The sequence below is a fragment of the Bison bison genome, unplaced genomic scaffold, assembly GCF_000754665.1.
Source record: "Bison bison bison isolate TAMUID 2011002044 unplaced genomic scaffold, Bison_UMD1.0 scf7180017864141, whole genome shotgun sequence".
NCBI lineage: Eukaryota > Metazoa > Chordata > Mammalia > Artiodactyla > Bovidae > Bison > Bison bison.
The window spans coordinates 3,972,219-3,984,408 of NW_011494713.1; the positions used below are offsets into that span (position 1 = coordinate 3,972,219).

The 12,190-nt window shown below is 53.1% G+C and overlaps 1 protein-coding gene across 1 annotated transcript; it reads left to right on the top strand.

The window, feature by feature from the left end:
* Positions 1-15: 15 nt before the first annotated feature.
* Positions 16-7,431, top strand: KIAA1161 (KIAA1161 ortholog). The gene is made up of 2 exons (XM_010840107.1): positions 16-357; positions 3,912-7,431. The coding sequence occupies exon 2, from the start codon at positions 3,979-3,981 to the stop codon at positions 6,121-6,123; it is 2,145 nt and encodes a 714-aa protein (XP_010838409.1). The 5' UTR covers positions 16-357; positions 3,912-3,978; the 3' UTR covers positions 6,124-7,431.
* The last annotated feature ends 4,759 nt before the right edge of the window (positions 7,432-12,190 follow it).

Below are 12,190 nucleotides of genomic sequence, written 5' to 3' on the forward strand. Positions count from 1 at the left end.
GGGCGGGGAAGGGGGTGGTGAGCCGGGAAGCACCAGGCAGGCTGGCCTGAGCTGCCCCGAGCTGCCCCGAGCTGGGCAAAGAGCAGAGAGGGGAAGGTAGGGTCTAAGGGGCGTGGCCTCTAGTCCGCGTGACAATGTGGGAGGATGGTCCGACGCCAGCGGCGGAGCTGGACTTCGAGACTAGGCGAGTCCGAATGACCGGGGCGTGGCCGAGCAGCCAGGGGGCGGGGCCTGAGGACGGCCTCAGCAGTCCCCAGCGAGGCAGCGCCCCGAGTCGCACCGTAGCAGCTCAACTTCTGCGAGCTTGGAGGGGATCTGCGGTAGCCTCCCTTCACCCCCACTTCTGGGGTCACTGCCGTGAGTGAGCCCCGCGGGAAGACCTTGGGTGGAGGGTGCTGGGGGAGAGTATTTCCTGCACTTTCTCTCCTACAGATGAGTAGGTGGGGTGAACCTGGACACCTGAGCTCCTTTTGGGGCCGCGGTCACCAGCTGGCGACCTCAGTCTGTCCCTTCGGACATTATAGCTGCAGCATTGGCAGTGGGTGTAGGGTATTCCAGGCTGTAGGCTCAGTCACTCGATACCCCCGGATCCCTTCGCTGCGCAGGACGGGTAGACGGGCCCGGATCGAGTTGCCTTTGACATTTCCACCCCCACCCTCCCCTGGGAATTGTGTTGGACAAACAACTCAACGTGGAATGGCCTCCCCTCAGTTGGGTTGGGCCTGACCCTCCCCGTTAGAGCCAGCTAGAGGCCGGAAGCCAAGACTGAGGTTGACCATCAAGTGGGGAGAGGCTTGGCTAGGGCAAACCCCCACCTACCAGCCTTAGCCTGTGGTTGGCCCGATGGCGGAGGCGGCAGATTACAGGGGTCTCCAGAGCCACCGTTAACACCGGAACCACAGTCCCTGTACCAGATGCCGTTAAAATTGCCACTTCCCACCCCCAAGAAGCCTTTCTGGAGCCAGCAGCAGCACCAGCCCTTGGGAGGACAGGCCTCATCATGCCCACATCCACCCAATGGAAGCCTGTCCCACCCCTTTGGCCACAAAGCTCCTTTCCTCTACTGCATTCAGATAGCCAGTCGTTATCTCCCATTCCTAAAACTTACCCTGTAGGGGTTAAACTGGAATTTTGGACTCAGGAAATCTTGCTACCTGCGTGACTTCAAACAAGTTCCTTTTTCTGTTTGGGCCACTATTTCCTCGTCTGTAAAGTGGCACTGCTGCTGTGCCCCCCTGTTCAGCATTATTGTTTGGGTTGGATGCCATGGTGGCATTAAGGAGACCAGCACAGGGCCTGTGGGTTTTTGTCCTTCACCAAAGAACCTCAGAACTGTAGTAAGTAAAGATTCTTAGAACCTAAGTGTTTGAAAAGGCTTTTGAGGACACCTTGGTGGCCTCTCCATGCCTCCAGGGGTCAGTAGATGGGTTGGCTTGATATGAACGTTTTGAGGATGAGCTATCTCTCTTATATTAGATACAGACTCTTTCTCCCTAAATGCCCAGAAGGCACCTTGGTTGTCTTGAATGAATTTTGGCAGCCTGATCCCCCAAAGCCTGCTTTGGGTCTTGCTTAGCTTAAGGGCTTAAGGGTGTCCATGGTGGCTCAGATGGTAAAGAATCTGCCTGCAATGAACCCAGGGTTCGATCCCTGGGTTGGAAAGATCACCTGGAAGCGGGCATGGCAACCCACTCCAGTATTCTTGCCTGGAGAATTCTATGGACAGAGGAGCCTGGTGGGCTACAGTCCATGGGGTCACAAAGAGTCAGACATGACTGAGCGACTAACACTAGCTTAAGGGCATCAGCTAAAGGCTACTGCCTACACTTTCCAGGACTTTTCTAACCTATGCCTACAGGAAGGGAATCCATAGTCAGGTGGGGGAATTTTGAAGGCTAAATTGTGTAGGATGAGAGGAGGGGAGTAAGAGGCTGTTCTAGACCAGCTGGAACTAACCAATTTCGAGAGTTAGGGAAAGGAGCTCAGAGAATAAGGCCCCGAGATAGAACCTCACTGGTAGGGGGTGGGGGAGGATATTGTTGGGAGCTGTATATTGACATCTGGGATCAAACTTCTGATTTGCACCTGGCATTCTTGATAATGTCTTTGGGGGAGGGGGGGAGGTGAGAACCCTGAGCAGTTCTGGAAAGTCTTTGGAAGTCTCTGGGGACTTGGAAACAGACAATGGCATCTGGGAGGAGTCTAATTACTGTTTGTCAGTCTCCTCTTTCCTCCCCACCGCCCCCCTAACCTCCAGCTGGAGCAGGTGGGCAGCTGGCGGGCTGGCAGTGTATGTATCTGTGTATGCACCTGGTTGGTGCTATTTCTTTGTTGGACTCTGCCCTGAGGGCTGGGACAAGGGTCAGTAGCCTTGAACAGCAGGTTGGGACACACCTCCACCCAAGTTTGTGTTTCTCTGCAGTCATATCTGAGTTTTTAGCATACAGTATGCATAAGTGTATGTGTGCAGTAGTGGGTGTTTGACTGCCAGAGAGCTGGGGGTGGGGAAAAGAAATTGACCCAAGATGGGTGGGTGAAATTTCCTAAAGCAGGTGGCCTGAAGGATTTAGGTTAAGGAAGAAATGAGGTTGGTAGTCATAGGATAGACCTGGGTGGAAATGGAATCAGAAGGACAGGTGAGACCGTGTATGCCTTGAGCCTCAATTTGCAAAGCTTAGTCTTCTGAACATCATGGGGGTCTTGAGCAGCTCCCTGAACTAGGGAGAGATGTAATCTGATAAGTGCTTTAGAAAGATCAGGTTAGTATCTGGGAGCAGAAGGCCTTGGGGGAAAAAGAAGTTGAAATCAGGGAGGCCTATTGAGGAAGTGTTGCAATGGTACAGGAGAGAAATAACAGTGCTCTCACTAGGATAGGAGCAAACAGGACAGTGGGACAGTGCTGGAGACAAAGCCAGGAGGTAACCGGCCCACAGATGTGGGTGCTGGGAGCAAAGCAGGAAGGTGGGCAGGCACAGGGACTCGGTGGTCCTGATGGCTGAGAGCAGAGGGGAGTTTGAGAGCAAAGAGAGGGAGATGTGAGAAGCCACCAAGCCCTCATAATAGGCTCCTGACCCTTTCCTAATGTCCAAAACCCACCTTGCCCCCCGCCCCCAAACCAGGCCCTAGGACTGAGTCTGGCTTCAAGTATCTTGTCTAATCTCCAGATTTAACATGGCTTCTGACTCAAGATTAAATTCCATGTCTGAGCTGTTCCCCTTCCTTTGTCCTCTCCCCCTCCTGCATAGGGAAACCAGCCTACCACTGTGTTAAAGGTCTCAAGGACCTCACAGGCTTATCTCCCTTCTCACATCATGGCCACCACTCTGGGAAACTAGGCCTTCTCCAGATCCTTCCCCTTCTCATCATCCTGAGCAGCCCCCATGTGTGATCCAGGGAGGCCTGAGTAATTCTGTGATCCTGGACAGCTCCCTGACTCTGTCTGGGTTTGTTCCTCCACCAGGAAAATGGAGATGCATGTCATCTGCCCCTCCCCTTTCAGAAAGTGAAAGTGTTAGTCACTCAGTCATGTCCCACTCTTTGAGACCACATGGACTGTAGCCAGCCAGGCTCTTCTGTCCATGGAATTTTCCAGGCAAGAATACTGGAGTGGGTTGCCATTCCCTTCTCCACGGGACTTTCCCAACCTAGGGATCAAGCCCCAGTCTCCTGCGTTGCAGGCAGATTCTTTACCTTCTGAGCTACCTCCCCTTTCAGAGTCCTGACTAATTTTGGCAAGCAGGGTGCCCATGAGAAGGGGTAGGTAAGGTGCAGACAGAACATCCTGGTAAGAGTAAATCCTGACGTCCCAGTATACAACTGCCCAAAATACACACTTGTCTTACAGAACCAAATGTAAATACTATGGAATGAGAAGGCTCAGTTCCACCTCTCTCTTCCCCTTCCTGAATCAGGCCGGCCAGGTTCAGATTGGCTTTGTCGGGTGGCCCCCCTGCCCGCTCCTTCCTTAACTGGGGGCTGATGCCCCAGAATTCTCAGGAGAATTCCCAGGCCTACCCCCGCCGCCGCTCTGGGAGCCACACAGGTCGTAAGACTCCTGAGACCCTCGCAGCCGCAACCATGTACACCTTCTTGCCTGACAACTTTTCCCCTACCAAGCCCAAGCCGTCCAAAGAGCTGAAGCCGCTGCTGGGCTCCGCAGTGCTGGGGCTGCTGCTGGTGTTGGCCGCGGTGGTGGCCTGGTGCTACTACAGCGCCTCTCTACGAAAGGCGGAACGCCTGCGCGCGGAGCTGCTGGACCTCAACCGTGGTGGCTTCTCGATTCGCAACCAGAAGGGCGAGCAGGTGTTCCGCCTGGCCTTCCGCTCGGGCGTCCTGGACCTGGATTCCTGCAGCCGCGACGGCGCCCTGCTTGGCTGCTCTCGCACAGCGGATGGGCGCCCGCTGCCCCTCTTCATCCAGACCGTGCGACCCAAGGACACAGTCATGTGCTACCGCGTGCGCTGGGAGGAGGCGGCTCCAGGGCGCGCGGTGGAGCACGCCATGTTCCTGGGCGATGCTGGGGCGCACTGGTACGGCGGCGCCGAGATGAAGACCCAGCACTGGCCCATCCGCCTGGACGGCCAGCAGGAGCCGCAGCCCTTCGTCACCAGCGACGTCTACTCCTCCGATGCCGCCTTTGGCGGCATCCTCGAGCGCTACTGGCTGTCGTCGCGCGCGGCGGCCATCAAGGTCAACGACTCGGTGCCCTTCCACCTGGGCTGGAACAGCACGGAGCGCTCTCTGCGACTGCAGGCGCGCTACCACGACACGCCCTACAAGCCGCCAGCCGGCCGAGCCGCTGCACCCGAGCTCAGTTACCGCGTGTGCGTCGGCTCGGACGTCACCTCCATCCACAAGTACATGGTGCGGCGCTATTTCAACAAGCCGTCGAGGGTCCCAGCACCCGAGGCCTTCCGGGACCCCATCTGGTCCACATGGGTGCTGTACGGGCGCGCGGTGGACCAGGACAAGGTGCAGCGTTTCGCCCAACAGATCCGCCAGCACCGCTTCAACAGCAGCCACCTGGAAATCGACGACATGTACACTCCTGCCTACGGCGACTTCGACTTCGACGAGGCCAAGTTTCCTAACGCTAGCGACATGTTCCGCCGCCTGCGCGACGCCGGCTTTCGCGTCACGCTTTGGGTGCACCCGTTTGTCAACTACAATTCTTCCCGCTTTGGCGAGGGCGTGGAGCGGGAGCTGTTTGTGCGCGAACCCACCGGCCGGCTGCCGGCTCTCGTGCGCTGGTGGAATGGCATCGGCGCAGTGCTCGACTTCACGCGCCCCGAGGCCCGCGACTGGTTCCAAGGACACCTAAGGCGACTGCGCTCACGCTACTCCGTGGCCTCCTTCAAGTTTGACGCTGGCGAAGTCAGCTATTTGCCCCGGGACTTCAGCACCTACAGGCCGCTGTCTGATCCCAACATCTGGAGCCGGCGCTACACGGAGATGGCGCTGCCCTTCTTCTCGCTGGCCGAGGTCCGCGTGGGCTACCAGTCCCAGAACATATCGTGCTTTTTACGCCTGGTGGACCGTGACTCGGTGTGGGGCTACGATCTGGGGCTGCGCTCGCTCATCCCCGCGGTGCTCACCGTCAGCATGCTGGGCTACCCCTTCATCCTGCCCGATATGGTGGGTGGCAACGCTGTATCTGAGCGCTCAACCAGCGGCGGCGACGTGCCCGAGCGCGAGCTGTACGTGCGCTGGCTGGAAGTGGCCGCCTTCATGCCAGCTATGCAGTTCTCCGTTCCGCCCTGGCGGTACGACGCTGAAGTGGTGGCCATTGCGCACAAGTTCACGGCGCTGAGGGCCTCGCTCGTGGCGCCGCTGTTGTTGGAACTGGCGGGTGAGGTCACTGACACGGGCGACCCCATCGTGCGCCCCCTCTGGTGGATCGCGCCCGGCGATGAGACGGCGCACCGCATCGACTCACAGTTTCTTATCGGAGACACGCTGCTCGTGGCACCCGTACTGGAGCCGGGCAAGCAGGAGCGGGACGTCTACCTGCCTGCAGGCAAGTGGCGCAGCTATAAAGGTGAGCTTTTTGACAAGACACCAGTGCTGCTCACGGATTACCCCGTTGACCTGGACGAGATCGCTTACTTCATCTGGGTATCCTGACCCAGCCCAGGGCCCAGAAACCTGGCAGCCCTAACCCTAGTCTTCATGTAGGCCTTTAACCCTCAAAATCACAACCGCACCGTCTATCCCACAGGAAGTCCCCAACTTTATACCACCCACTAAGTGGGTAATTGACCTAAATGTGCTGGAACCGGCTCCTGTAGGGCGGGGGAGAAGACACTGAAGCACCACCCGCCCCCCAACTCCAGTGCACAATGGTTACAGCCCTCCTCTCCACAGGCACTCCAGTCTACAGAAACTCCTTCCCTTGGGTGGGGGCAAGAGAGCTCAGAGGAAAAAAATCAGTTTTCTTCCTGTAAAACACAGTTGGGTTTTAAACGCACAGAGAAGGGGACTTCCTGAGGTGGTCCGGTGGTTAGGACTCCATCCTTCCACTGCAGGGGGCTGGAGTTCAGTCCCTAATAGGGGAACTAAGATCCTGCATACCACAGTGGCATGGCCAAAACAAAAAGAGAAAAGCACAGAAAGAAGCCTCACCTTCCATCTTTGTCCTTCTGAAGTGGTGACTTGGTCCTCTTGTGGTGACTTGGTCCTCTTGAAGGTCCCAAAATAGCCTCCTGCCACACTTAGAAAGGGCACATTCTTGGTGTTGGAAAGTGCCAGGCCCTGAGTTCTCAGCACTCGCCTGACCTGTGGCTGACCTGGTCCCACCCAGCTGGCGACAAGGGATGGAGGTACTTGGCCAACTGACAAGGAGGCAAGTGGTCCCCTCCCAAAGGCCGGGAGGACAGAGCCATCGTCATTGTCCCTCATTTGTGAAGAGACTCCTGACCCCATCCTTAGGCATCTGTGTACACACGTGGTTCAGCCCTGGGCCAGGGCCACTTCCTGATGGGCAAAGACTCGCAAGGCCATGCAGGCCAGACTTGGTGCCTTAACTCAAGAACCTGTGTGTGTGTGTTCTGTGTGTATGTGTGTGTGTGTGAGAGAGAGAGAGGCACCACGGGTCCCTGGATCTATGGAATTAACACAATACCTCTGAGGCTGCATAAGCCTGGAGGGAGGGGGCAGGGAGCAAACTTGAGGTTTTGACTTTCAACCTGGTCCCTTCCTAGGTGATGTCCCTGGGACTCTAGTAGAAAATAAACAGCCCTGTCTAGATTTCTCAGCTGCCTCACTCCCTATACACATGGCAGAGGTGTGGCTTAAAAGGGAGGCATGTTAGGGAATTCCCTGGTGGTCCAGTGGTTAGGACTGCATGCTTCCACCACAGTGAGTGCAGGTTTGATCCCCAGGCCAGGAATCCCACAAGCTGGGTGGGAAAATAGGGGGGGAAAGACCCCCCCCCAAAAAAAAAAAAAAAAAAACCAGGGAAGTGAGGAAAGGATGTTTTTATTTTGGTGGTGGTGTGCTTCAGCACACAAACTACCGCACACAGCGACACCCACAAATATACACACAGGGTAAGATTTTTCATTCTAGTTATTTTTCTTTGCTAAGAAGAGCAGCCAGAGAGTTTTTTCTGCTTTTGCAGCTGAGTCTGGGCAAGGAGTGGCTTGCCAGCAGTGGGGAGGTGGGAAATAGGGCAGGGTTCAGCTTCCCTTAACAACTCTGACAGCAGAATCAGCCCCTCACCCCCTAGAGAATGTATCTCTTTGCCCACTCCACTACCCCCTCAATTTTCTTTGTGAAGAATGCTAGTGAAACTTTAGGAGCATTCACCCCTGATTCCACCACTCATCTAGAAACTGCGTGGCCTTGAGTAAGCTGCTTAACCTCTCTGAGCCTCAGTTCTTCATCTATAAAATGGTGATAATAATGCCTACCTCCCAGGTTGTTGTGGGAATTATAAGCACAGATGTATGTAAAGTGCCTGGCACAAGTAGGTGCTCAATAAAAGCTATTATAATAGTTTTTTTTTCTTGCTTAAAAACAACATGGACTTTTTTCCAGGCTCAAGGTCCCAGCCCAGCTGGCTCGCTCTAAGCCTGCATGTGATACCCTCTTTCCAAACCCCTACACACAGCACTCAGCTGAGCTCTGAGTTTGTGACCTGGGGGACACTGTGGTCCAGGAGAAAGGCGAGAAAAGAGACATCTGAAGTGGAATGTCAGGAGCCAGGAGTCCCCAGGAGATGGGGAGTACATGGAATTAGCTTCCCTCTCTTTTTGGTCAAGAGCATTTACCAGTCAGTATTCAGTGATGAGCCTTCCTAGGTCCTGGTGCCCAGCGATGGGATATGTGTGGAGTGACTGTAGAAGGAAGACAACTAAGCTGGGTCCTGGAAAGTTCCCTGAATGGCTGGAGAGCATGACTCACATTTAAATGGCCCTCCACTTCAGACTATGCAGTCTGAAGCAGTTGACCTAACCTCTCAAGCATCAGTCTTTTTATCTTTAAAATAGAATTTCTAGGACTCATTGAGATGTGTCTGTAAAGTACTTATGCAAAAATTGGCAAGAAGTAAGTGTTTAGTAAATGGTAACTCCTATTAACTCTTAATTGTAGACAAGGACTGAAGAAAACTGCCTAAAACTTGTGCTGTATCCTACTGGGTAGCCTTTAGTCACATATCACTTCTTAAATTTAATTTTTAAATAAATGTAATTAAAAATCCAGTTCTTCAGGCACGCTAGCCACATTTCAAGTATTCAAAAGCCATGTGTGACTAGTGGCTCACATGTTGGACAGTTCAGATTACAGAACATGTTAGAATAAAGTTCTACAGCCCAGGACCAAGCAAGTGTGTGCTGAGGTGGCATGGGAAGGTGGGGGTGGGTAAAGTAATCTGGAGGGCCTAAGTCATCTGGCCTGGAGGAGGAGTATCCTTTAGAAGAGCACTGAGGGAGTTCCCTGACTGTCCAGCAGTTAGGACTCCACGCTTCCACTGCAGGGGGCCAGGGTTCAATCCCTGGTCATCAGAGAGCTAAGATCCCACAAGCCATGTGGTGTGGCCAGTTGAAAAAAAAAAAAAAAATGAAGTCAAATGTTAAGAATTTTAAGAGGGCATTGAGGGCAGGCAGCTCAGCTGGAGGAGGGGACGCACCAGGCCCACTGAGCACTAACTGTGTGCTAAGGCAGGGCCAGAGGGCAGAGTGCCCTTGGCTGGCCACATCCCAGCCAAATGGGCCTTGACTTGTGGTCTGGTTTCTAGTCTGGCCTATGCCATTGACTTCATTAATCACAAAAGCACAGATGAATGAACTAAAACACTGCGAGAGGGAAGAGGGCATCGACTTGAGTCACACAGATTAGTCCCCAAGGCTGGACTGGAACCTGATGTTCTGTATTGAGTTACCTAGAATCTGCCACCCAGGCTTCACCCATCTTTCAACAGCTTGGCCCAGCTCCTGTCTGTACACGTCCAAGGTTGTGAAATCACGGAAATGTATGTCTTTGAAGCAGCCACCCAATGGGTCCTATTCTAGACCAAGAAGTGTTTCCCTTTCCTCCACTGACAACAAAAAAGAGAGGTTCAAAAGTTTGGGGTGGTGGCTGGAATAGTAGGAACCATGAGAAAGAGCTGGTCTTGGGATGGGGGGAGGGGAGGAACCAGGACTAAAAGCTCCCTCTACCCATTTGCTAGGATGCCAGAAACTCTGTCCCCTTGGAACCTTGTCCCGCCCACCATCCCTGCCAGCACCTCTTGTACATTCCATGTTTATCTCTCTGCACATCTGGGTGGGAGGGAGGGCTAGCCCCCCTCCATGGAGCTTCCAGCAGCCTTGTCATGGCCAGTTCCCCACTGGTCTGTACCACTGAGGGTGGGGGTGGGGAGGCTGGCATGCAGGAATGGAGAGCTCCCTTCTCCAGGAGTAATGGCAGGGAGCTTGAGTGGACACCGCAAAATATCCGGGACTGGGGACTAACACCCCCATTCTGTGACCGTGTGCAGCCTTAGAGTCTGCCCCAGTTTCCTTTCTAGCACTGTATAAGTCGGCTGAACTCTGGCCAAGTCCTCTCTCAAGACCAAGATTTGAATTTTCTGGGAGGATCTTTGCTCTGTTCTCCCAGATTTGGGCAAAGGATCCCTCACCCTGGTTGATTACAGAGCAAGTAAGTCTTCTTTTGTTGGTTCCCCTCACCAGGATTTCTGGTCCCTTTTCTCAAATCCAAGGCAGTTTTGACTTCTCCATCTCCTGGCCACTACCCCATGTCAGATCTTATCAGTTCTAGCCTGGACCACTGCAGTGGATTCCTAATTCTGTCCACTCAAATCCTTCAATTCAATCAGTGTAGCAGGAAGCCAAGGAAATCTTTCTGAAATTCAATCAGGTCATTTAGGAAAAAATTCAAGCTCTGATGTTCAAGACCTCTAAGATCTAAATTCTTCTCACACTTCTGTTTTGCTCACACACACATGCTTATGAGCATATTTTGAAAATCATTTGAAGAGATACTCCCTTCTGTTCTGGGAACAGCTGCACAGCCCATCCCTATGAGAGGAGGCCTGCCCAGACCAGCCTTGAAGAAGACTGCAGCGGCAACTGGGTGATTTCCTTTCCTGCCATTGTCCGACTCAGTGGGACTTCTGCTGACGCCCTCCCCTCTTTGGTACACACCCCAGCTCCCAAGGAACAACGTGGTTTTTATCTTCAGACTAGCTATTTTATTTCATCATGCCCAAGGATCTTTCCAGCAGCTTGAGGGGAGGAGAGAATTTCTTTTTTTCAAAGTACTTTACCATTTTAATGGACTATAGGGGAAAAGAGAAACTGAAATTTTTGTTAAATTGAGGCATCAGTAACATTATATTAACATAAGGTATTCAGTGTAATGATTCGTTATTTGTATATATTGCTAAATGAGCACCACAGTAAGTCCAATTAACAGCTGTCATCAGTTACAAAAAATTTTTTTTCTTGTAATGAGACCATTCAAGATCCACTCTCCTACCTACATTCAAATACACAATACAGTATTAACTATAGTCACGACCATGCTGTTCATTACAGCCCAATGACTGTATTTATTTATTTTATAACTGAAAAATTGTACCTTCTCGCCCCCTCACCCATTAGGAGAGGGAGAATTCTTGGCCTTATGAGGTTAAGCCCTGAGTCTGAGGGTGGGGTTGGGGGAGTGGGGAAAGCTAAAGAGGAAGAGGCTCAGTCCCTGGGCGGGGAAGAGGGGGTCCCAGTCTGAAGAACAGGAAGAAATTGTGCCTCAGTACTCAATATCCAGTGCTGTCTTTCCCCTCCATAGCCCTTTTTCCCTCCTCAGGGGGTCCTGTTGAGAGCTTCCTATTACGTAATCTGAGGTGGAGGCAGGGTAGGAGGGGAAGGAAGTGAAGGGGGAGAGTTAGAAGGAAGGTGGAGAGCAAGTTTCGCTGGACTCTGTAGCACAGCCTCTAGGGGGCAGCAGTGGGGTTGGCACCGCCCTCCTCTAGAGCTTAAGGGACCCACTGGATCGCTCAGGGAGCAGTCAGCCTCTGCTTCTCACGTCCCACACCAGCACCAGTATTTCAATTTAAATTCTACAATTAAAATCACCCCTATAGCTTCATGCCTTTAGGTCTTCAATTCAGCAAACAACTGCTTACTGTGGGGGTGTAAGATACTGCTTCTGAGAGTCAAGAGGGCATTTTGGTTTTCCAGAGCCTCTATCAAAGGCCCCCAAGAGGGGGCAACTTAGGACCATCCTCGTGGGGATTAATTTACTAGACGCTTCTTCACCCCGGGATGGGCTTCCCTGGTGGCTCAGAGGGTAAAGAATCTGCCTTCGATGCAGGAGACCTGGGTTCAATCCCTGGGTCAGGAACCCCTGGAGAAGGGAATAGCAAACGACTCCAATATTCTTGCTTGGAGAATTCCATGGACAGAGAAGCCTAGTGGGCTATAACCCATGGGGTTGCAAAGAGTCAGACACGAATGAGGACTAACATTTCACCCTGGGGTGGCGCAGGTGGTAGTGGGGAAAACAAGTGCAACTCCAAGAAAAGCCTCTTTGGGTGTAGGTGGGGACAGAACCGTGTTTACAGAACGAGTGGTTGTCAGGGAAAGCTCCCAGGAGGAGACGCTCTGGAACCTGGTTGGAGGGCCTGAGATTGAAGGGGAAATTGCAGTCTTAGCCCCATGACCCTTGAACAAGCCCAGGCAGCCAAAAG